This window comes from Capricornis sumatraensis, chromosome 5 (genome assembly GCF_032405125.1).
Source record: "Capricornis sumatraensis isolate serow.1 chromosome 5, serow.2, whole genome shotgun sequence".
Lineage (NCBI taxonomy): Eukaryota > Metazoa > Chordata > Mammalia > Artiodactyla > Bovidae > Capricornis > Capricornis sumatraensis.
In genome coordinates, this window is record NC_091073.1 from 90,596,560 (window position 1) to 90,623,693 (window position 27,134).

Consider the following 27,134-nt stretch of genomic DNA (forward strand, 5'->3'; position numbering starts at 1 on the left):
ATTTCAGGCTAAAGGCATTGAGCTTCATCTGGCAAAAAAATTACAAAATATCATATAATTCATTTGAAAATGAATACAACATAGAAAGAACAATGATAAATTTTAATCAAAGTCAGGAATATAAAGATTCTGGCTCAATTTTTATTTAATTTCCCCGATAACACTTCTTTTCCTACTGTCTTTGCTGTATTTTAACAGGCATATCATAATAAACTTTTCTTGGGACTGCATCTATGATTACAAATAAAAAATATACATCCATAAGTCCTTAAACACCATTTAAAAGACCAAAGTGTTAATGCCAAATTTCTGATTTTAATGAAAATTCTGAACACTAAATGAGCATTGTTGCATTTACAATGCTGATTTTTAAAAGTTATCTGAAAGTAAAATACAGTAAAATTATTGCTTTCAAAGTTATGTTGACATAAACCATACAAGACAGAATTGAAACAATAGCAAACTGCATGAAAGCAATTAAATAGCCAATCTTTTGACATTTTACACACCTCTATAAAGCTATCATGTTAGTCCTTATCGTGAAATAGAAGTCTTGTCATCTAGATACTTAAATCCTATTTATGTTAAGATATATCCTGAGGATATTAGTGTGTTTAACCATAGGAGTGACTTAAATTTTGCATGTTAAGCAGGACAATAAAACCTCAATGTGAAGTTCTGTAGGTATATTACTTTGCCAGATAATACAAAAAAATAAAATAAAATAACAAATGCAAAACCAAGAATATTTATTCTCATTACTTGAAAAAAAAAAAGCAATACTTATTTCACAAACCCTGGAACTGTAAAATAGCTGTTTTTTAAATTTACAGAATCATGGGAAGTATTTGAAATGCTAAAAGATACATGCTGAAAGTGATTTACTGTATCAGCACCAAAAATCTGAAAAGTTTACAAAAATTGCTTAGAATGTAAGGTGCATTGATTCATGAATTACATTCAGTTTGAGGGAAGAAACAGTACCCCAAAACTCATTGATATTTAATAACTTCTAACTCAGTTTATAGCAAAATAAAAAATACTGCTTTTAGTTTTTCTTTATGTAAGGCATCTAAAATTTAGATCCAAAATTGAAGTGCTGCCTTTTACTGTGAGTGGCAGTTTGTTCATTACATTTTTTATGTTCCAGCTTAAGATACTTCACACATAATATTTAATGCCCTAAAAATATTTTAAGAAACTTGAGTCATTTTGTGAACATCCGAAGTTAACAAAAAAGTTGGATTTTTTATATTTTTAGGTAGAATTGGGTATGAAGTCACTGTGTATCAAATAAAATTATTTCTTAACTGTTCTCAGTCCCAATCAGTTCATTAGGACTTTTTTTTATTGATAAATAAATATGTTGTTTCTTTTCAGGCAAAAATTACTATCAGGAAGTCAGATGAAAGTAAATACAGAATCTCTGGATTTACAGTCTAAAATCATTGTGACATTAAAGTGTGCCTCTTTCTAAACCACTTGGTTAAGGCTGAGAACAATTAAATAAGGAAAACTTAGGCCAGTAAGGTTCTAACTGTACTGATATGCTGTCCTGAATGACCTACTAAGGCTGGGGAAGGAACCTGGCCAGATTCCTCAGCTCTGGGGAGTTGCCCCCTCCTGCCTCACTCTGAATAGCTTATGCAAAATCAAGTTATTCGCACTGCTAACACAAAATCCATCAAACTACAGTTCTGAATGCCATCTACATTTATATATTTACTTTGTACTGTATACATTAAACAAAGAATTCTGTTGTGCTTTTCATGTATTTGATATGTTTTCTTATTTTATTTATAGGTTTCTTGGGAAGGGAAGAGAAAGACTAAGAAAAGAAATACAACAGGGGAGTCAGACTGTAAGGTAACATTACACACACAACTAGCCCAATATCTTTTTAATTTAAAAGATACCATCATCAGAAGGCAATATACATATATATATGTAAAAGAAAACAAAGTCTGCTCCCTAAAATCCATATCATTCCATGAAAGATTTTCACAGCGACTAGTATATATATCAATATATTTTTCATATCTGTTCAGTTATCCATTGGTATGCTTTTAGAATTAAAAGATGCCATTAGCATCATGGTCTGAACATTGTACCATTAGAGAGATGTGCTTGAAAATGGTTCAGTGATTTGCTTATGATGATGACTATTTACAAAGACAGCTATTTACGTTAGCAATAAATAATCCTGATATCAAAAGAGATAATGGACATGCACACACCGAGATGGCTGCATGCTCTTAAAATATTTACATGTAGTTTTTCTGGTAGAGCTTTCCCAATAACAGTGAAAGTGTGCTCCCTTCAGTTTTCTCCAAGTCAGTCTTGCTTCTGGGGAATGCATCCTTCCATTTCTACAACTTCGGGCCATCCTTCGTATTTATTTGTGTCCTTATTGTTCTTTATGTGCTGTTGGAACACAACCACAGTATAGTACTTTAGCAAACTGCATATCTGCAATAACATAATTATGCATACTCATTTCAGTAACACTTCTATTAACATATAAATTAGTATTCAAGATATTAAATGAGCAATGCCTGGGGTCTGGCATACACTGGCAGACCTTCAAAGAAGAGCTGAAAGAACAAAACACCACAGATGGTCTTTAAAGATCCTTTGTAAGTCAAAAATAAGTTTACATTCTACTAAGTTCTAAAGTATTTCTGTACTTCCCTGATTCTAATATCAAAAGTTCAGCTAAAATTTTTAATAACCAACTTCCTAAAGGTCTTATGATACAAGTAATCATAGGCCAATGCATTGTCACATAGGAAAAAAATTTCATGTAGAATTAGACAATTTTTTTAATTTTAAAATTAAAATAGTGTCATGATTATTCCAAATAACTGATTGCCAGGAACCTATGAAAAATATGGAAACATATTATGGAAACATATTTAATGTCTGCTTTATCTAAGTTGCAAATAACTGGGATAGGAATACATACTGTATGGTTTCACACAATTGCTGTTGCCCATTAATTATGAAGTCTGAGACACTAACCTGTTCAAAAGGGCTTTTTGTCTTAATGCCTTTTCCACCACAGAAGACCCAGTTGTCTCTGAAACCAAGATGAGTAATAGATGTACTCCCCAGTTCAGCAATCAGCCGCCGGGCCTCATCATTGAGTCTTGAAGAGAGAGAAAAAGAATGATACAGTAAATGTAGTGTACTGTATGTGGTCTAACGAATACTGATACACTTACAATATTTAACATACAACCATGAAATAAATGAGAAAACCCTGGCTTAAATAAGAGAACATAAAAAAATAAATTTTATCAGAGTAACATTCCTACTATTTGAATTCTTTAATGATGAAAGTTATGAAATCTAGCAAATAAATTTCTAGCTTATGCTGTTTAGAAGTACCTTTTATGTGTCTTAATTTCACAACAACAGTTCATTTTCATCTACATTCCATCAAATAAAAATGGGAAACTGTCATTTTTTGTCAGTAGGTACCTATTCAGGCTAATACAAGCTCTTAAGTAGTCAACATCTTCGTAAAATTAAAAATCACTTTTAATCTCCACTACACTCTTTATAAATTACATTTGAGTAGAATTAAGGTAAGTGCTAACAGAAATCTGGATGTTTCTAACACTATGTTTACTTATATCTACTTCATAACAGTAATTTTTGCCTGAAGAGATAATAACACATTTATCAATAGGAAAGTCCTGATTACTGATTGGGATTGATAACATTTTAAAAATAATTTTATTTGACATACAATGAGTTTATACTCAATTCTAAATGCAAATATAAGAGACCTGACTTTTTCTGTTAACTTCAAATGTTCACAAAATGATTCAAGTTTTTCAAATATTTTTAGGGCATTAAATATTTTATGTGAAGTATCTGAAACTGGCAAGACAGTTCTCATGTAACTAACCTGAAGATAAACAGGATACTTTAAGTTAAAAAAAAAAGCTTCATGAACAGGACAGAGCTACATATGTCATTAGCCTTTCACAATTAGTCACATCCAGGGGGCAGTGAATCTGTTTTAACCACAGCTTGGGCACTGCTGCCCTCCTGGGAAAGGTCATAAGAATCAGTGAGAAAATCAGGGGCAGCCCTGGAATACTTAAGTCTTTCAGATTCATAACTATATCAAGTGATGCATTTATAACCAAGGGAAAGCAAAATAAATGAAATGGCTGTGCAAAAGGACCAGTGAAGTCTGTTTCTGAAGATTCTGACAACTTCACACACAACTACACGTACTTGCATCTGGCTTTCTCCCCAAAGTGGGTCTGTAGCTGTATTTCTTGTAATCATCCTTACATGAATTGCTATCACTTTCATTCATCTGCTTACTTGGTAAGCAATTTCTGTAGTAGATGGACATCTCCTGAAAGTACTGTATGAACTGTTTTCTTGTTTCTGAACAGTGTTAGTATGTCATGGATCTGCAGACTATTACATTCCATTCTTTAGTTTATTCAAATGTTCTACTGCTGGCCCCTTAATTAGAACATTTTACTGGTATCATCAGTACTTGTAGTGAGTTTTGCTGCTTCATCTACAATAAATGGTGCAGAACAGAGGTCATGCTTACTAGGGCAGCCTAGTGACAACCTCCTGGAGGAAGGCCTATGGGCTTCAGTCAGTTACATCTCAGGAAAATCACAAATTGCACCTCAGGGTGCAGGCTTCAGGGCTGCTTGTAAATAGCTGAATGTTAGGTTCACAAATGCCAAGAGATTGCTTTATACACAAAAAAATGCCTTCACAGTAGGTGTTTACCCAAATGCAGGCCTGGCCCCATGCCAGAAGTACCTGCAATTTTTTCTTATCTAAAAATTTTTACAATTAAGAAATATAATGAAGGGCAGTCTTTTCCTTCTGGATTTCAAATTTCAGAAATTGTTTTGATCTGCATGAATAAACTAACCAATCTAGCAGCAACATGAAACTAAGCTTTCCATTTTGATTCTGCTCATCTTTCCTTACTTTCCTTTGAGAATACCTTGAGGTCCTAAGCAGAAAAGGATTACTACAGCAGGGCTTAGAAAGGCCTAAGAGCAAGACTGGTCCTTGACTGGCTCTGGAAGCTTGGATTTGGGGAGGGTCCCTCCATTCCCAGAACTGATCAGGATGGCTCTCATGTGTCTAAACTGTGCCAACAAAGTAGTTTATGCCAAACACCTACTTTCTGGCTGGGAATCTGGAATTTGGGGATGTATAAGGCAGACGGTGCCTCATGACCAGTTCCCAGTAAAAACCCTGGGCCATGAGCTCTAATAAGCTTCCCTGGTGGACAGCACGTCCCAGTGTTGTCACAATTCGTTGCCAGAGGAATTAAGCATGTTCTGTCACTCCACTTGGGAGAGGACTCTTGGAAATTCAGGCCTGGTGCCCTGGTTCCCTCCAGACTCCGCTCTGAACTAGCTGCCCTTCGTGGATTCTGCTTTGCATCATTTTGCTGTAACAAATCATAGCTCTGAGTGAGCAGGTCTATAAGCTGAGTCCTGGATTCCTCCCAGTGAATGGGAGGGCTTGGGTACCCATGCCACATGTCCCTGTGTCTAGATAACTACAAGTTTCTAACAAGACAACTTCCTCAACAATTTCTGAAGTTTTCTAATCTGCTTATGTAGAATTTGAGAGGTTTTATTATTCCTTTTTGCTATCTTCTATGTAACTAAGTAAAAGATGATTTCATGGCTCAAAGAAAAGTTGAAAACCATGCTACACAGCCAATATTTTGAGTGCTTGATATAGCAGATGTCAAAATATCCCATTTCTTTAAAAGGTAGTGCAGTGTGAGATGCAGTGGAGATATATAACTGACCCTGGAACAACCTGGGTTTGAACTGCCAGAGTCCACATCTATCCCATGATGGGTTCAAATTAAGAAAAGGAAGTGTGCAAAAATACAAGGCAAACCATGTTACTAATGACAACACTTTTAATACTACTACCAGGAAGACTTGAGTGCTCAAAATGAGATGAGGTTCATAAAATTACTTAAGGCCACAGAGAGAAATTTTGCTACCAAGTATAAATAATGAAGGGATCCACTGTTTCAGGAGAATGATAGGATATCGAGATCAAAACACAACTGTCTTTTCCAGGGAGGCAAACACTCTTTGATCAACATAAAAAGGGAACAGTAGCTCAGGAATGTCCATATTAAGTACTTTATATTTAAGCCTCGAGGCCCACATGTCACACACTTAAATTCTTAAGGGACTTGTTAATATAATCTTCAAGGTAATGTCAGTTATTTTAGAAGCATCATGGAAAGTGAAGATGTTAAGACGTTAAAAGTTAAATATTCCAGTTTTTTTTTTTTAAGAAAAAGGAAATTTTTAAAAACAATAGTTCAATAAAACTAAATCTAACTCACAGCAAAATTTTAGAAAGGATTACAAGAAGGAGGTCCTGTGAGTATTAAAGAAAGAATAAGAAAATAAAGAGAAAGAGTAGTAGGAAGGGGGCTGGATTAATAAAGCCAAGTAAACATCATCTCATACTTTCAACTTTAAAAGGAGTTTGGGGGCAGTAAGCCAGGGTATTATAATTAGCATCATCCACGAATTTCAAGCAGGCATCTGACAGTCTCAGAAAATTAAATAATTAAACAGCAACTGGACAGTATGATTATTAGAGTACACTGGAAATGGAAAAGTAGTTTCTGCAGCTGATTAATAGATGAATCCCTTAGAAGTGGTCTCCAGTTGGTGGCACACTGCCTGTAGTAAATATGTTTGTCATTGCTGACTTAGATTTAGAAATATGAATGACTATGGAGAGAGTACAAAGCCTAGACAATGGAAATCTCACAGGACATATGTCAGCATCAAGACCAAGTGGGCCAATAACAGCAAAATTAAATTTAATGAGGATATATGAATACAAAGTCTTCATTCACATTAAACAAAACCAAGTTCTGAATGGGGAGAAAGACCAGACTTGTCAGTGATTTAAAAAAAAAACCTCGGAGATCAAATGAAGAGATCTGAGATTTTAAGTTGACGAACACTGTGACGTGACTCCCTAAAGAACATGAATGCAACGCTAGTCTTCATGAACAGTAACCGTAACTTCTTAAACATGGTGAGTGAGCACCTCCACTGTACCCTGTACTGGCCAGACCAGTTCGGGAACACTATGTCCAACTTGGGGCTTCATTTTAAGAGGGACAGTGATCACCTAGAGAATGCCCAAGAAATGCAACCAGGAGGGTAAAATGACCTAGAAACTTACCACGATAAAAGATTAGAAGAGCCATTACACTTTTAAAGGACTGGGGTTTCACAGGACAGATACACTTTGGGAAATGCCGTAAGAAAATGGTACTGAAGAATATTATTGTCAGAGAAAACAATATACAGTTGTTAAAAACAGAACATAAAAGAGTATAACAAACTTTATGTACAATGTGACTCTAATTTCACAATCATAGATGAATGATAAATACACAGAAAGAAAAATTTTAAGAAGTTAACAGTGTTTATCTGAAAGTTGGATTACTTGACTGTTTTATAAATTTTTTCATTGAAAATGTATTGCTTATGTTATTATAAATTATAGATCTGCAAAGTTGTGTAAATTTTGAAATGTACATACTTGGTTGCTCCATCATCATATGTTCCCATTAAGACTATTGTTCCATCTTGTATGGCCTTCAGAAACTCAATAAATGGGGCCACATCTGAAAAAAAACAGAAAGGGTTAAGTGTTTTTGTTTTTTTTTTTTTAATGACTAACCATCATGATAACCTCTTGGAACTTAACAGTACAAAAAATGAAGTGTTTGTAAACTGATAATTTCTAATGTAGAGAAACCAAAAGAGAGACAAATCTTATGAACAGGATAAAAATTAAGTTTCACATCAACTTAAAATTTCCCAATTCTGATTCACCCTGTGTGTGTTTCATACTGATATTCCAGGGACTAAATGAAAAATCCATAGCATATGAAAGTATGACATGATTTCAAGTAAGAAATTTAGGAGACAGGAGAAAGGTTGATGGACTTCCTGGGTATATGTAAAGTTGTTTGCACAGATACTTTTCTAAAAAAAAGAACTTTTATTTACTGCACAACAGGATCTATAATTTAAAAAAATAATATAAATATGTGCACAGCTGACCCTTGAACAACAGGGGTTTGAGCTCAGAAGTCCATTTATACACAGATTTGTTCTCAATAAATCCTACAGTACCATGTGATCCTCATTTAGTTGAATCTGAGGATGCAGAAGTGCAGGTATGGAGGGCCAATTATGGAACTTGAGCACTTGAAGATTACGGGCTATCTGTAGAGGGTCCTGGAACCAGTACCCTGCAGATACTGTGGGACAAGTGTACACACATCCATAGTGATTTAAGGAATCTTCTGGGAATATCTACTTACTATAAACTAGGGGAAGAAATGTAAGCTAGTTATCACTAAAAGTCAAACTAATTAAGGCAAATACTGCAGCCATTACCTGCTTCATCTGCTTAAGTATTAAGATTCACAAAGGATTAAACCATGTCAGTGACTATAAACTAGTGATACCAAAGAGGCTGATTGGGAACTAGCAATACAAATCATTCTACATCTTGAGCTCCTTACAATGTCAGATTCCTAAATGCCCAAGTCTAATACGACTTCAAAACTATTCAGTTTTTTTCCACAGCAAAGATTCCAAAGATTTCTCTAAAACTGGATTCTATCTTAAAATAACAGCATTTTTAATTCAGAAAAAAATGTAACAGAGCAGCTAACAAATCACTTCCATTTAAATCCAAAGATGGCAACTACTTCTAAATTTGAGGGGTATTTTCAGCAGTAGTTTGCTGACCTGAGATGAAATACCAGAGCTTCTGGTCACATGAGTGATTTTAACAACAGTTTTATAAGAGGTTTTCCATGTGATAAATTTTGGTAGAACCAATTATTCCTTTAGAATCTAAAACTGATGGCCTATTTTAAGTTGATATACATTTTGACAACATGAAAAGTTCTGATCTCATTTAAAAAATAAATAATACATGGCATCTCATTACAGGCTGAAGAAATATTAGAAAAGCTCAATGGTCTGAGAACAAGATAAAATTGGGAAGCCTAACAACTGCTGGCTCCCAGGGAATTCATAAAGTGGATGAGGAGGTGCAGGGGAGAGCCTCAACTTAGAAAAGAATCAACGGTTAAATCAGTGTTGGCCTTCATTTAGACTTGAGGAAGAAGTCTCTCTCTTTCAGGCACCATCTTCTTTGAGGTGCCAGGTCCTTCCCCTCTGCAGGCTGGTGACTAATTTCCACCTGCTCCTTGGAACTGCCAAATTAGGAAGATTATCTGTGGAGTGCTCTAAGTACAATAAACTGGAAAGAAAATTCTACTCCTTCTCTCAAATAATCATCTATTTGAATAATAATCCTGGTTATGAACTTAGTTTTGAGATTGAAAATTTTATGCAAAAAAATCAATTCAGTAAGGTAAACACGATTACACTGGTTAAGCCCTTCTTTAAATTACTTTTTTTTTTTTTTTCAGAAATTTCAGACAGAAACCCAAAGCAGCCTAAAGCTTTGACTTAGTTGTCCTGCAGAAAACAGGACTCAGACTTTAACAAATCTGAAGTGTGATTATACACATCACCAACAATTTTTATAAAAAAGCAAAGTGTATGCAGTATGACCAATCATTTAAATATGAGCTGGACATTCAGTGAAAAGAAACAAAATGAAAACAAAATAGTACCATTATTTTCTCATCAATGCACTACATTATATTGGTATGATTTAGTGCAAGCAACAGAACAGTTACACGTAATTCATACTTACTTCCTCCCCACATGTCAAAATATCTGGTGTCTATTAGTTCTCCCGTTTTGCCTAAAAGAGATTGAATTCATAGCAAATTATGCAACTGAAATATACTGTACATTGTATAAGACATATGATCTTGTCCAATGTGAATCCATTAGCAGAGAATTATTATGACAAATACTTAAAATTTGAATTGCATGCATCTAAAATTTTTTTCTAAAAGGGTAATTTTTGAATAGGACTTTCTCATTAGTTTTGCAAGTTGAAGAGTAGCAAACAGAAATTACTACTGACTTTAGACAATTCAAATTCATCCTTATGTGTTACCATCTTCCCTTATTTAAAAATTACCCACAAATACAAAAACCTTAAAAAAAATAGATAAATGAATCCACGCTATTTTCTATTAAAACAGTCTTGCAAAAAAAAGTATTTAATTTCTTTTTAAAACGTTTTTTCGCTATCAATTGGACAAATATGTATAGAATCTTTTTTACATAGGAAAATGCAGAAACTAGAAACAAAAATATCTCTCTCATTGTGAAAGCTATAGAAATTATTTTCCTACAGTATGAACTAGAGAAGTTGGGTGTGGATTCTCTTCTCCCTACACAGTTTCAGAGGGTGACTGTGCCAAAAAGAGAAGTATGCAGCTGGGTCTCATTTCACAGGTTCATATATTCAGATGTGATTTTTCAAGAACCCTTGAGATGTTCAAGATTCAGTGTGGACAATACTGAAAAATTACAACTGACTCTGACTCTTCATTCAGCCCCTCACCATACGAAACAGTCCACCACCTTCTGTCAGTCTATATACCTGCATTCATGTCAGTCTATGTCACATTCAGTTCAGTTCAGTTGCTCAGTTGCGTCTGACTCTGCAACCCCATGGACCGCAGCACACCAGGCCTTCCTGTCCATCATGAACTCCTGGAGTTTACACAAACTCATGTCCATTGCATCGGTGATACCATCCAACCATCTCATTATCTGTCGTCCCCTTCTCCTCCTGCCTTCAATCTTTCCCAGCATCAGGGTCTTTTCAAATGAGTAAGGTCTTCGCATCAGGTGGCCAAAGTACGACAGTTTCAGTTTCAACATCAGTCTTTCCATTGAACACAAAGGACTAATCTTCTTAAGGATGGACGGGCTGGATCTCCTTGCAGTCCAATGGACTCTCAACGGTCTTCTCCAACATCATAGTTCAAAAGCATCAATTCTTTGGCACTCAGCTTTCTTTATAGTCCAACTCTCACATCCATACATAACTACTGGAAAAACCACAGGCCTGACTATACCGACCTTTGTTGGCAAAGTAACGTCTCTGCTTTATAATATGCTATCTAGGTTGATCATAACTTTCCTTCCAAAGAGTAAGTGTCTTTTAATTTTATGGCTGTAATCACCATCTACAGTGATTTTGGAGCCCCCAAAATAAGTCAGCCAGTGTTTTCCCATCTATTTGCCATTAAGTGATGGGACCGGATGCCATGATCTTTGTTTTCTGAGTGTTGAGCTTTAAGCCAACTTTTTCTCTCCCCTCTTTCACTTTCATCAAGAGGCTTTTTAGTTCTTCCTCACTTTCTGCCATAAGGGTGGTGTCATCTGCATATCTGAGGTTACTGATATTTCTCCTGGCAATCTTGATTCCAGCTTGTGCTTCATCCAGCCCAGCATTTCTCATGATGTACTCTTCATGCAAGTTAAATAAGCTGCTGCTGCTAAGTAACTTCAGTCGTGTCCGACTCTGTGCGACCACAGAGACGGCAGCCCACCAGGCTCCCCCGTCCCTGGGATTCTCCAGGCAAGAACACTGGAGTGGGTTGCCATTTCCTTCTTCAATGCATCAAAGTGAAAAGTGAAAGTGAAGTTGCTCAGTCGTGTCCGACTCCTAGCGACCCCATGGACTGCAGCCTTCCAGGCTCCTCCATCCATGGAATTTGCCAGGCAAGAGTACTGGAGTGGGTTGTCATTACCTTCTCCGAGTTAAATAAGCAGGGTGATAATATACAGCCTTGATGTACTCCTTTTCCTATTTGTAACCAGTCTGTTGTTCCATGTCCACTTCTAACTGTTGCTTCCTAACCTGCACACAGATTACTCAAGAGGCAGGTCTGGTGGCCTGGTATTCCCATCTCTTTCAGAATTTTCCACAGTTTATTGTGATCCACACAGTCAAAGGCTTTGGCATAGGCAATAAAGCAGAAATAGATGTTTTTCTGGAACTCACATTTTTTTGATGATCCAGCGGATGTTGGCAATTTGATCTCTGGTTCCTTTGCCTTTTCTAAAACCAGTTTGAACATCCAGAAATTCACGCATGGTTCATGTATTGCTGAAGCCTGGCTTGGAGAATTTTGAGCATTATTTTACTAGCATGAGAGATGAGTGCAATTGTGCGGTAGTTGGAGCATTCTTAGGCACTGCCTTTCTTTGGGATTGAAATGAAATCTGACCTTTTCCAGTCCTGTGGCCACTGCTGAGTTTTCCAAATTTGCTGGCATACTGACTGCATCACTTTCACAGCATCATCTTTCAGGATTTGAAATAGCTCAACTGGAATTCCATCACCTCCACTAGCTTTGTTTACAGTGATGCTTTCTAAGGCCGACTTGACTTCACATTCCAGGATGTCTGGCTCTGGGTGAGTGATCACACCATTGTGATCATCTGGGTCGTGAAGATCTTTTTTGTACAGTTCTTCTGTGTATTCTTGCCACCTCTTCTTAATTTCTTCTGCTTCTGTTAGGTCCATAACATTTCTGTTCTTTATTGGGCCCGTCTGCCTGAAATGTTACCTTGGTATCTCTAATTTTCTTGAAGAGATCTCTAGTCTTTCCCTTTCTCTTGTTTTCCTCTATTTCTTTGCACTGATCACTGAGGAAGGCTTTCTTATCTCTTCTTGCTATTCTTTGGAACTCTGCATTCAGATGCTTATATCTTTCCTTTTCTCCTTTGCTTTTTGCTTCTCTTCTTCTCACAGCCATTTGTACTGCCTCTTCAGACAGCCATTTTGCTTTTTTGCATTTCTTTTTCTTGGGGATGGTTTGATTCCTATCTCCTGAACATTGTCACAAACCTCTTGTCCAGAGTTCATCAGGCACTCTGTCTATCAGATCTAGTCTCTTAAATCTATTTCTCACTTCCACTGTATAATCATAATGGATTTGATTTAGGTCATACCTGAATGGTCTAGCGGTTTTCCCCACTTTCTTTAAGTCTGAATTTGGCAATAAGGAGTTCATGATCTGAGCTACAGTCAGCTCCTAGTCTTGTTTTTGCTGACTGTATAGAGCTTCTCCATCTTTGGCTGCAAATAATATAATCAGTCTGATTTTGGTGATGACTATCTGGTGATGTCCATCTGTAGAGTCTTCTCTTGTGGTGTTGGAAGAGGGTGTTTGCTATGACCAGTGTGTTCTCTTGGCAAAACGCTATTAGCCTCTGCCCTGCTTCATTCTGTACTCCAAGGCCAAATCTGCCTGTTACTCCAGGTGTTTCTTGACTTCCTACTTTTGCATTCCAGTCCTCTATAATGAAAAGGACATCTTTTTTGGGTGTTAGTTCTAAAAGGTCTCGTAGGTCTTCATAGAACCATTCAATTTCAGCTTTTTCAGTTTACTGGTTGGGGGATAGACTTGGATTACCATGATACTGAATGGTTTGCCTTGGAAACGAACAGAGATCATTCTGATATATTACGTTAGGATTCTAATATCTGCAGCAAGAATTCATCAATTGTTAGATAATGTTGTATCCTGACAATCTTATGGGAGACTCTCTATACACTGCACAGCAAGTTGAATGCTTCCAAGAGAACGTGATGTAAACACTGAAATGCACTGTCTCATCTCTATTCATAGCTGATGTTGTGGGAGGGTGGGGGGAGAGTTTTAATGTCAAGCTTGACTCTTTCTTACCTGATCTCTTGATATGAGTATATTTTATTTTGGGCCATATAAATATACCTATATATCACTATACCTTTTTATCTACCATATCCATAAAGTAAAATAATTATTCTTACCATTTACCAAGGCAACATTGATTCCTCTTCCAACATTATTCTTAACACCACTCATTAAACTGAAGGGGGAAAAGTTAAGACAAATTTAGAATTAGATATTACAAATAAACATCCATCAGGGAAAGCCGTACATGCAAAAAAAAAAAAAGAAAAAAACCAGTTGCGAATATTGTATATACACACAGCTGTTTAGTTCTACAGTGGAGATTGAAAGGTATCTACCAGGTCAGAGAAGACAGTCTAACACTGAATAACTTAAAAGCAACATTCTTAAGTATGATTTTACAAATAGAAATATATATTAAAACGTATTACAGTCAAAATACTAGACTCTTTATTGCTGCCCTGCATCAGATTATGAAAGACCATTTTAGAAAATCCATCAAACACATGGACATTATGCTCACCGCCTGCACCATTCTCAAGGGAATAAACAAGGGTAAACTCTAGTGTACTTTCTGCAAAGTTAATATGACATGAAACAGAGGTGAGATGCTACCAAAATCTTTTATAATTGGAAAGCAAGAAGATTTAACTTAATTGTGAACATTCTCTTAGTGATTACTGATGCAAAATTTCTCAATACCCAGAAGAAGGAATATTGTATTCATATAATTACAGCATTGAACTATAAGTCTTGCAATGTCATTCTGCGGTAATCAACCTCCGCGGGCAGTTCACAGACCATCACATAAAGATAATAAATACGGTGAAATGGAAGGTACGAGCAAAATATTTCCTTGTTATCAGTTCAGTTTGTTGAATTAAAATTATTAAACTCAAAGTGTAGGTACCTTTTATTCTAAAAATTCACAGTGATGTGCTGTTAAATGATTAAGAAGTGGTTTGAGGTGGTGGGGAAGTGAGTATGCATATATGTGAATACACACTCCTGTACTCATACATGATACATCCACCCATCCTTTATCCATCTATCAACAGATATTTAGACTGTTTCTATCTCTTACCTATTTGAAATAATTACATTCTCAACCAACAATGTAAGTTTATTATAAATTTTACTGACAGAAAGGATCTGAAGCACACAATTTCCAAATAATAAAATACATACTTGATTATAAATTTCACTTAGCCACTGATTCTCACAGAATGTGTTATGATTTTCATGGAACTCATTTTATTTAACCTATGGTAGCAAGTGATGAACGAGTAAAATTCCAACACAAATGTTGGATGTTATTTCACTTAAAGAATAAAACAAAGTCAGAAAAACCTGAAATAGTGAACAATAAAGACATATGCTGGAATTTCACTTGTCAATGATGTGAGTGATGTTTTTGTTGACTCACTGAAAGATAACATCCTCAACTTTTGTGCTATTCCTAATACCTACAAACATAACATACTTTTAATTTTACTCTGGACAATGAACATTTTCTCCCTCATTTTCTTAAGTCTAGACCTTGAGTCAGCAAAATTTTTCTCTAAGGGGCCAGATAGTAAATATCAAAAGCAAGCACTAAAAAAGCTATACCAAGAGATACACTCAATAAATAAGTAAGAAGTCTTTAAAAATGTTCATATAACTCACAGGAAGGCAGTAAAAGAAAACAGAAACAAAAACCAGATAACAGAAAGTAATAAAATGGCAGGCTTAAGCCTGAACACATCAATAATTATAATAAGTATAAATAAGTCAAAAATATCCAATGAAGATAGAAATTGGGGTGGTGGATTAAAATAGGACTTGACTACATGCTGTTTATAAGAAACAGGTAGAAACAACCCAGAAGTCTAATGAATGGAAATGAAATTAATGAAACTAGTGACTTATCTATACGATGGACTATCATTCAGCCATAAAAAGAAGTGAAGTACTAATATATACTATAACATGGATGAACCCTGAAAACACTATGCTTAGTGAAGACGCTGATCACAAAAAAACCCTACATATTTTATATATATATATAAAATGTCCAAAATAGGCAAATCTATAGAGATAGAAAGTAAACTTAGTAGCTACTTAGGGCTGCTTGGGGAGAGGGCAGATAGAGTGCAGTAGGAAAGGAGCAGGGGGACAGTACCTGAAGGACACAGCATTCCCTCCTGGGGTATGATAATGTTCTAACGCTGACTGTGGTAATGGGTGCACACATCTGTGAATATACTAAAATCCACTGACTGTGTATTTTAAAGGAATGTACTGTAAATGTATGGTAAATGAGCTATATCTCAATAAAGCTGTTTAAACAAAAGCAGACAGGAATGGCTATATTAGCATCAATTAAAATAGATTTCTGAGCAAAGAAAAATATCAGAGACAGAGAGGAGGTTTGCATAATGATCAAAGGGTCAATCTAGAAAGAAGACACAGCCATCCCAAATGTGTGTACCAAGCAATCAAGGTATGAAACATGTGAAGCAAACCCAGGTAGAACTGATAGGAGAAAAAGACAAATCTACAATTACAGGTGGACATGTCAATATCCCTCTCTCAACAGTTGAAAGACAGGAAATTAAAAAGAGTATACAAGAATTCAACAACAGCATTAACCATTAGGGACTAATTGGCGTTTAAAGAATATTCTGCTGCTGCTGCTGCTAAGTCGCTTCAGTCATGTCTGACTCTGTGCGACCCCACAGATGGCAGCCCACCAGACTCCCCCATCCCTGGGATTCTCCAGGCAAGAACACTGGAGTGGGTACTCGCTGACAAATATACATTCTTTCCAAGCACTCATTCTTCTAGCATATACTAAGATAGACCATATCATGTGCCATAAAGTAAACCTTGACAAATTTAAAAGTACTGAAATCATATCAAATGTGTCTCCAACCACAATTAAATCAATAATAAAAGATAACAGGAAATTCTCCAAACATTTGGAAACTAAGCAATATACTTCTAAATAACCTATGGGTCAAAGAAGCCTGAAGTGCACACTGAAAATGCAGCTTATTAAAATTTATGAGGCATAGCTAAACTGTGGTATATCCATAGAGTACTACTCAGCATTAAAATAGGAGCAAATTATTAATACATAATAATATTTCAAGACCATTATGCTGAATGAAAAGCAATCTCAAATGCTTACATATTATATGATTCTATTTATACAACTGTCTCAAAACAAAGTCAGCAAAGTGATGTCTCTGCTTTTTAATACACTGTCTAGGTCTGTCATAGCTTTTCTTCCAAGGAGGAAGTATCTTTTAATTTTGTGGCTGCAGTCACTATCTGCAGTGATTTTGGAGTGCAAGAAAATAAAATCTGTCACTGCTTCCACTTTTTCGATTTCTATTTGCCATGAAGTGATGGGACCAGATGCCATGAACTTAGTTTTTTGAATAGAGTTTCAAGCCAGCTTTTTCACTCTCCTTTTTGACCCTCATCAAGAAGTTCTTTGTACCTCTTCACTTTCTGCCATTAGAGTGATATTATCTGTGTATTTGAGGTTAATCTTGATTCCAGCTTGTGATTCATCCAGTCTGGCACTTTGCATGATGTACTCTGCATATAAGTTAAATAAGTAGGGTGACAAAATACAGCTTTATTGTACATCTTTTCCAATTTTGAAGCAGTCAGTTGTTCCATGTCCAGTTCTAACTGCTGCTTCTTGACCTGCATATAGGTTTCTCAGGAGACATGTAAGGTAGTCTGGTACTCCATCTCTTAAAGAATTTTCCAGTTTGTTGTGATCCACACATTCAAAGGCTTTAGCATAGTCAATGAAGCAGAAGTGGGTGTTTTTCCGCAATTCCTTTGGTTTCTTCATGACCCAATGAATGTAGGCAATTTGATCTCTGGTTCTTCTGCCTTTCCTAAACCCAGCTTGTACATCTGCAGGTTCTTGGTTCACAAACTGCTAAAGCCTAGCTTGAAGGATTTTGAGCATTACTTTGAGACCCGGGTTCAATCCCTGGGTCGGGAAGATCCCCTGGAGAAGGTAATGGCAATCCACTCCAGTATTCTTGCCTGGAGAATCCCATGGACGGAGAAGCCTAGTAGGTTACAGTCCACGGGGTCGCAAAGAGTTGGACACGACTGAGCGACTTCACCTTCACCTTGCTAGCACATGAAATAAGCACAATTGTACAATAGTTTGAACAGTCATTGCATTGTCCTTCTTCGGGATTGTAATGAAAACTGGACCTTTTCCAGTCCTGTGGCCATTGCCAGAGTTGTCCAAATTTGCTGAAACACTGAGTGTAGCACATTAACAGCATGCTGTTAAATTCTTTTAGAATTTTAAATAGCTCAGCTGGAATTTCGTCACCTCCATTAGCTTTGTTTGTAGTAATGGTTCCTAAGGCTCACTTGACTTCATACTCCAGGATGTGTGAGTGACCATACCATCATGCTTATCCAGGTCATCAAGACCTTTCTTGTAAATCTCTTCTTTGTATTATTGCCACCTCTTCTTAATCTCTTCTGCTTCTGTTAGGTCCTTTGTTTCTGTCTTTTATTTTGCTTATCCTTGCATGAAATAGTCCCTTGATTTTCTTGAAGAGTCCAATTTTCTTGAAGAGATCTCTAGTCCTAACTATACACAGACACTGTACTAATTGCCAATTTCCATTCTGATACTGTACTCTAATTTCATAAGATCTAACCATGGGGAAAATGGGTTAAGAGCACGTGGGATCTCTCTGTACTATCTTTGCAACTGCCTGCAATTTCTGTAATTTTTTCAAAACTGAAAAGTAAAAGAAAAACTCTACTCCAAGAGCTATTGAAAAAGGAAAAGCATAAAATTTTGATTTGTAAAATCTTGGCTTCCCTGGTGGCTCAAATGGTAAAGAATTTGCCTACAATGCAGAGTTCCCTCCCCAGGTCAGGAAGATTCCCTGGAGAAGGAAATGGCAGCCCACTCCAGTATTCTTGCTTGGAGAATTTCATGAACAGAGGACCCTGGAGGGCTCCAGTCCATGGGGACGCAGAGTCGGACATCACTTAGTAGCATTTAACTATTTACTCATACTTGTGAATCTGCCTTCAAATTTTCACTTGTTCTGTAAAACTGAAAAAGCGAAAGTCAAAGTCAAAGTTGCTCAGTCGTGTCCAACTCTTTGTGACCCCAAGGACTATAGAGTCCATGGACTTCTCTAGGCCACAATACTGGAGAAGGTAGCCTTTCCCTTCTCCAGGGGATCTTCCCAACCCAGGGATCAAATCCAGGTCTCCCACATTGCAGGTGGATTCTTTACCAACTGAGCCACAAGGGAAGCCCAATATTGGAGTGGGTAGCCTATCCCTTCTGTAGATCTTCCTGACCCAGGAATAGTTAAATAAAACATAGATCTTTTCTATATGTGTGCAAAACCAGGTTTGAAAGGTGGTCTGTAAGAAGTACCAAACAAGACCGCTGCATACAAGAGGGAAGTTTCGAAGTACATTTGTTCTACTCCTTTTGTAAATGTGTTATAGCCATCATTAACATGAAGAAGCCACAATAATGATTAATTAACCGCTAGAGTTATAATTAAGCATCACGGTGTCTTCTCCAGGAGAGATCATTTGTAGTCAGCAGCAGCAGCAGGGTCTATCAGAGAGCAAAGAAAGGCAACAAAGCTACATGGTGACATGGGCTTCCCACAAGAGGGCAGTAGCTTATCAAGTTTTAAAAACCAGACTTCAATCAGGGGAAACCTATAGTCAGCAAAGGACAAATAAGTAAAGATTTTAAATGTATACAGGTTAATCACCCAGTACTAACACAAGCTGAAATACTTTCTTTTCTCTTTCATGAATATGAAGGTTCCCCCCACCACTCCACACCTGCAGGAAAATAGTTAAATAAAGAGATTATATACTCTATAGACAGATTTTACACCTTTGAATACAGTTTTGTTTCAAATACCTACACCATGTTCCAGCTATTATGCCTTAAAATGATTTGTTTAGAGAAGGGTTTAACACACTACAGCCCATGGGTCAAATCTAGCCAGCTGTCTGGCTAGCTGTTTTGTTTTCCTATTCATGAGCTTAGAATGGTTCTTATATTTTTATATGGTTACATTTAAAATGATTACATAAGTACCTACATCATATCCTTGATTTTATCTTTTGGTCCTCCCAGCCAAAAATCCTATCTTGTTCGTCAATGTGAAAAAAAAAAAAAAAAAATCCCTCAAAATAGTCCACCACACAACTTCTGTACCAAACATTAAGATGATAATAAAAGATTAAGTATTATTCCCAATATCTAAAAAAATTATCCCCAATTCTCTAAAAAAAAAAAAAAGCTATAATTCATGTATTATGTGATACCTCATATTTATACTTGGGATTTTCTAAATATTTCTAACTGATTAGAAGTTTCAAATCCATCTAATCTCCATAATAGATCTTGACTGCATCTACTTGCCCTTTAAATCATGATCATGACCCTATTTTAATCTTTGTTTGTATTGGGGTTTCTAAATCTTAGTCTATGATGATATCATAGATTTGATAAATCATGAGGAAGGGCTGTCCTGTGCACTGTAGGAAATTTAAGGGCATCCTTGGTCTCTACAAGCAGCACTTCCATAACTTTGATGCCGCAAAATGTCTACAGACTTTGACAAGTTTCCCCTCGGGAGAAAACTGTCCCCACTGAGAAGCACTGATCTGGACTAGTAGTCTGCAAAATGAGTTTGCGTATACTTAGAGCATGTGTAGGCAAATATTAAAACTTCTACTTATGTATTCTTGGATGCACTTAGATATTTCAGTGAGCACACATGCAAACAAGTCTCCTGCCAACTGTGTGTGGCGGGGGGGCAATCGAAAGGCTGCACCGGCACCTGGGAAAGGCCCTCCAATTGTTCTGTCTGCTTTTACTTCTCTCATCATTTTACTCAGTAGTCAGATCATTTTCTTCAATATAAATGAAGTGAAGACATGCCAGAGTTTGAAAACCTTCAACAACCTCTCAGCACTCTCAGAAAAAAGATCTCATTTCCTTTTCTGCACAGTCTGTAAGTTCCAATGACCTGGCCATTATCCACTTCTCTCCAGCTCTTTCCCACATTGGGCCTTCAAGCGTGCTCTTTAGAATGGTCTTCCCCTGGTGGTCTTCCTTCTTATCCTTTAATTCTCAGACTAAACATCACTGTTATAGAGAAACAATCTTTGACCCACTCAATCTAAAGTTGGACACCTTGATCTCATCTCACTGCCCCGATCAGTATCTGCCACACCCTGCTGCTCTGGGCAGGGTATGCCACAATTTCTATGTATTTGCATTTACTTATTAAATATCCTTCTCCCTACCAGACTGTGTGTTTCATGAGAGCAGGAAGTGTGCTCAGTAAATACCTGTTGAATAAAAAGTGAATGGAATGAATGACGCTAAGAAAATTCAGACTTCTTTAAAATTTTTGTTGGAAAAATCTTTCAATACAGAATTAGAACATACTGGAAAGAAAGCACTAGACTGAACTGTCTTTACCAGCTCTCCACTAGGGATCCCTGGTCAATAGTTCAGTCCCCTTTCAAGGACTAGACTTCAGGGCCTGGGGCATAGCTATAAAATCCCATCAATTATTCACTCTCTCACAGGAATGCAGAATAATTCCTGAAAAGTGGATGGACAGGTGGCCTGTCTCAGTTTTATGGTTAAACAAACTGAAATATAAATTCTACATGACACACCCCCTATGCTAGAACCAAATTCTCTGGCTCTGAGCCAATACTTTTTTTTTTTAACCAGACTCCACTGCTTAATACACTTCTCTCTTCTTTTTAACTTATTATAATCTGTGAATAGACAACCTGCTATTATTTACTAGTTTGATCTCTTCTTTGAATTAAAACTTACATGCTTCAAGGGGGCAGAGATAATATGAAGATAGTCTGTCATGAATGGGCTGGGCATTCTAAGAGAACTTCCTACTTATTATTCAGGATCAAATATCTGGCCCCTTTAGCTGAACAAGGTGAAAAAGGGGAATGGAACATTCTAAGGTAATGGGAAGGATGTTACTTAATGCAAAATATACAAACTTTGAAAAGCCAAATGCTTTCAATTCAGTAAAGCAAGACTATTATGAGACATCAGAGGACGATGGATGAACAATGGATTATCATCAGCATGAGGATAAAGGAAATGAGCAGGGACCTTAGGATCACCTGGCTCAAGCTTTTAATTTTACAGTAAAAGTTTTATTCTAAGAGGCTAAATCCTACATACAGCTAACTGAAAAGAGGGGTGAGAATAAAAATGTTAGTGTCTTCTATATTAAAAAGAAAAGACAAAAAGCTCGGAAAAAAAGCCTCATTTCCTCCTATCTGTAAAATTACCTCACTCTTTATATAATTTAATGGCACATATATTATTTTATGTAAAGCCTATCATATATCTAATTTTTCAGACAAGACCCGATTAGAAGCAACCAACAAAAAGCAGGGTTTGTGACTTCAGAGCCAGGAACTTAGAAATGATAATTAGAATAATTAGAAAATATGGCACACACTGCCCAGAGCATGTGTGATGGCAAGGGTGTGATGAATATTGATGGGGCTGACTGAAGTGAGGTGGAGGTGTCCAACTTTAGATTGAGTGGGTCAAAGAACATTTTTCTAATCCAGGAACTTCACGACAAGTGACACAGGAGTCAGAGACTAAAAAAGCCTAAAAGGTATACTTTGCAGAGCATCTCAATAAAGGAAACCATTCAGTTTAGTGGCAAGCAGTTCTGGGCCATGACGGACTTGAGGTTATTACTGGGCTATTTCACACTTTGAATGCAGGCAGCATTCAAACATTTAAAATGAGAAATGTTAGTTTGTAAGATAAAGCCTTCATTATCTAGGGCAGTCTAGTTGACAAAAATAATCCTACCTGGACTTTCTGCAGTGATGGAAATGCTTTCTACCTGCGCTGTTACACTGGGCAGGCACAAGCTGCATGTGGCTATTAGTACTTGAAATGTGGTTGGTATGACTGAGGAAGGGAACTTTAATTTTCATTAATTCAAATGAATTAACTTTTCCCCTATTACTTAGGAATCAAAATTAAATAGCCATCTATTTCTATGACTATCAGATGCGATCTAGAAAATTCATTCAGAAAAATCTCTCATCTATACATGAAGCTGGATAAATGCTATGTTCTTACCACACCCTAACACAAAATTTAAGAACTTTAAGACTCCTTAAATGAGTGGGGAAAATTGCATGATGGAAATGGAGATCACTTTTCTTTAGTAAAGGCATGCCCAATACATTTTCAAAAGATCCAATAAACTCAGATTCAATTTGCTGAAGTTTAATAGTGCACCTTATACTTCCAAACTGAGAAGCACTTACACATTGTCCTCCAGGCAGATTTTGGGTCCCACCACATTGGCTGCTCCACTTGCCATTTTAAAAGCAAAATGCTTCTCAGGGCAAGCTTTTGAGATTCCACATTTGTATCTGGGAGGTTTTGTAGCTTTGGAGAGAAAAATTAGAAGAAAGTGTTAACAGATTCTGTGTTTAGTTTGCTTCATATCTCAAACCACAAAGGGTATTATGCAAATACCACGATATATATATATATATATGTGTGTGTGTGTGTATATATATATATTTCAAACTACATGCTAGTTTTTTTTTTTTTCCTGAGAGTTTCAAAGAACCTCAAAAATAAAAACAAAACAAACAAAAAAAACCAACACATAATCTTCTAGGAAACAAACTAAAAATGAATATAAATGGAACAAGTAACATGATCTTCACTGAAGGCAAATATAATTTATCCAATTATTTTTAAGGTTTATTTTACAAAGCCAGGATGTGGGAGGTTTGGGATTGTTACTCTTCATTTCCACTCCACATATGCCTGATGCATCACTGAATATCTGCTCACAAACTAAGTCTAACTAGGAATTCTCCTTTTACGTACTTTCTATACTTAAAATACTGAAGCTAAAAAACATTAATGGAACAAAATATCCATTATAAATTAACACCCAAAATATTGAGCTATCCAATCAAATAGTTTCCTTATAACTTAAGAGAAAAAGAATAAACTATATGCAAAATATTGAGAGGAAATACTTACAACGTACAGCTGCATCCAATGCTGACCTTGCTAAGGAAAAAAAAGTTATTTTTGTTAGAAAGAATAAGGCTACTGGCAAGTATCACTTTTTAACATGGATAGAGGTAATAGATCTATTAAATGTGTTTGAATTATTACTTAGCATACAATAAATAAAACATGAATATTACTTTAGAAGAAAAGTGAGAAAGTAACTTTAGGCTACATAATTTACTACAAACAATCATGAGGAATTATGGGGGCATTATTTTATTACTGATAGAGAATTTTGCTTTTACTTTTAGATTTTGTTTTTAGTTTGTTATTATAAATGTAAATCCTAATCATATTACTAGCTATAATCACCACACTGTACAAATGCTGGGCTGGATGAAGTATAAGCTGGAATCAAGATTGCTGGCAGAAATATCAATAACCTCAGATATGCAGATGACACCACCCTGATGGCAGCAAGCAATGAAGAACTTTGAGGAAAGTGAAAGAGAAGAGTGAAAAAGTTGGCTTAAAACTCAATACTCAGAAAACTAACATCATGGTATCTGGTCCCCTCACTTCATGGCAAACAGATGGGGAAACAATGGAAACAGTGTCAGACTTTATTTTGGGGGTCTTCAAAATCACTGCAGATGGTGACTGCAGCCATGAAATTAAAAGACGCTTGCTCCTCAGAAGAAAACTTATGACCAACCTAGACAGCATGTTATAAAGTAGAGACATTACTTTACCAACAAAGGTTTGTCTAGTCAAAGCTATGGTTTTTCCAGTAGTCATGTATGGATGTGAGAGTTGGACTATAAAGAAAGCTGAGCGACAAAGAATTGATGCTTTTGAACTGTGGTGTTGGAGAAGACTCTTGAGTGTCCCTTGGACTGCAAGGAGATCCAACCAGTCAATCCTAAAGGAAATCAGTCCTGAATATTCATTGGAAGGACTGATGCTGAAGCTGAAACTCCAATCCTTTAGCCATGTGATACGAAGAACCGACTCATTGGAAAAGACTCTGATGCTGGGAAAGATTGAAGGTGGGAGGAGAAGGGGACGACAGAGAATGAGACGGTTAGATGGTATCACCGATGTGACGGACATGAGTTTGAGTAGGCTCCGGGAGTTGGTAATGGACAGGGAAGCCTGGTGTGCTGCAGTTCCAAAGAGTCGGACACAACTGAGCAACTGAACTAAACTGAACATTCAATTCCCAAACCTGATAATCTTAAAACTGGGAGTTTGTATCCTTTGTGCAACATCTCCTTCATGACTTCCACCCTCTCTCAATTCTTGGTAACCACCATTTCACCTCTGTTCCTCTGCATTTATCTTTTTTCCACATGTAAGTGATATCATACAGTATTTCAAAGTTCCCTTTATATGGCCTTATTAAAAACTGTTGCTGCTGTATGGTGTTGTATACATATGCATATAAAGTCCTGGATAATATACATGAATCTATCTCAGGGGTTAGGCTGAGAGATTTGGTGGGAAGAACACAAGAGGGCCAGTGGTGGTAGAAAGGTTCAATTTCCCTAAAATCGCAATGTACTAGGTGTAATTAGAAAAAACAAAAAAAAAAGTCATTACTAAGAGGGCTTTAAAAAAAAAATCATGTATCAGTTAAAGGAAGCCAGAATTTCCTGATCAATCTTAACCTGAATGCAGTAGATCTTAACCTAGAAATCTACACTTAGAGCTTCTTAAAAGCACTAACATTTGATCCTAGCCCATGCTATGTGTGCTAAGTTGCTTTAGTCGTGTTTGACTCTTCGAGACCCTATGGACTGGGGCCCTCCAGGCTCCTCTGTCCCTGGGGTTCTCCAGGCAAGAATATTGAAGCAGGTTGCCATGACCTCCTCCAGAGGGTCTTCCTGACCTAGGGGTTGAACCCGAATCTCTTGCGTTGGCAGGTAGGTTCCTTACCGTTAGATCTACCTGAGAATACAATACAGATAATCAATAGTATTGTGGATAGCCATTTCCGGATGTGGCTAATAAGCATGAGGTGTCATAGATGCTTGCCAGCTGTTTGACTATAAATAGACAGTTAGTTTTTAGTTCTGTACTGTTTCGGTAACTGTGAATTTCCTGTAAAACCAGTACTGAAAGAGAGAACAGAAAAGAATGCTAAGACTGAAAATAATATGTAAATGTTTAAAAACAGGAAGATGACTAAGTAACTGAAGGTCATCAGCTCTACAGAATACTCAGAATACTATGCACCACTGAAGTCATAAAGGCAATGCAGTCACATGGGAAAAGTTTAATGCATGGAATAAAGCAAAAAATAAACTTTATCTGTGAGTACTAAGAACATACATGGATAAGGACAAAGACTTGAAGGAAATAAAAAATGATCAGTTAGTAAATGAAGGTGCTGGGGCTCATTCTTTCAATTTCCTTAATTATATCATAAAAGGGAAAGATAAATTCTAGACACCATCTGGTCCAAAGCTCTCACTTTTGTAAATAAGAAAATGAAAATCAGAGAGTAACTAGCAACCAGTAATCAACAGTATGTAGACCAGAAAGTCTCAATTTCACTTAGACCTAAACAAACACACACTATCAGGCTCAGGTATTAGAACACTGTTCAAATCAGGAATGCTTGTATACCTAATTAATGACAGAAAGATACGTGGAAGACAGTGGGATCAGAACATGGGTAATATAACAGCTCATTCACATACGTGGGGCACTCTATCAAGTTGATTTGCTTATCACCTTGGGGCTTCCCTGGTGGTTAAAACATAAAGAATCTGTCTGCAGTTCAGGAGACCTGGGGTTCGATCCCTGGTTGGGAAGATCCCCTGGAGGAAGGAATGGCAACCCACTCCAGTATTCCTGCCTGCAGAATTCCACAGACAGAGGAGCCAGGGGTTGCAAAGAGTCAGACATGACTGAGCAACTAACACTAACACTTCTGTTTTAAAGAGAAAGAAACTGACATCAGATAGGTTCACCGATTGGATTTGTCCTATCCATAATCAGTCATTGACAAGAATCAGTTTTCAAAGCCAGATCTCATTCGAGCACCCAAACTCATATTGCACACCGCCCCCCTCCAAAATGGGACAGTCTGAGGTTTAGTTATCACAGGTACAAAAGCCACTGGTCCTTTGAGGAGCCGGAAGCCAGGATAGGGAGCTTTCAGGACCATTCTTCTGACTGCAGAATGGAGAATAGACTGCAGAGGGTTCCAGACTTGATATGAGTCCACAAGGACAGGGATGCTGCTAAAGTAATCCAGGTAAAAAACAGGTAGCAGCTGAAAGAAAGGTAGTGACTGTGGGTTGGAAAGTAGTCGACGGGCTCAGAACAACTAAGGCA

General features: G+C 36.8%; 1 protein-coding gene across 1 annotated transcript in view; it reads right to left on the bottom strand.

Annotated features, from left to right (window-relative positions):
• The window catches only part of FAM3C (FAM3 metabolism regulating signaling molecule C), a 53,461-nt gene continuing 26,327 nt past the window's right edge, over positions 1-27,134 (bottom strand). Inside the window, exons 4-10 of the mRNA XM_068972636.1 lie at positions 23,817-23,846; positions 23,081-23,204; positions 13,822-13,880; positions 9,808-9,858; positions 7,603-7,687; positions 3,022-3,148; positions 1-2,424 (exon numbers count right to left, since the gene is read on the bottom strand). Of these exons, the coding sequence (XP_068828737.1) occupies positions 2,335-2,424; positions 3,022-3,148; positions 7,603-7,687; positions 9,808-9,858; positions 13,822-13,880; positions 23,081-23,204; positions 23,817-23,846 (566 nt within the window). The 3' untranslated portion in view covers positions 1-2,334. The remainder of the gene's footprint in view (positions 2,425-3,021; positions 3,149-7,602; positions 7,688-9,807; positions 9,859-13,821; positions 13,881-23,080; positions 23,205-23,816; positions 23,847-27,134) is intronic.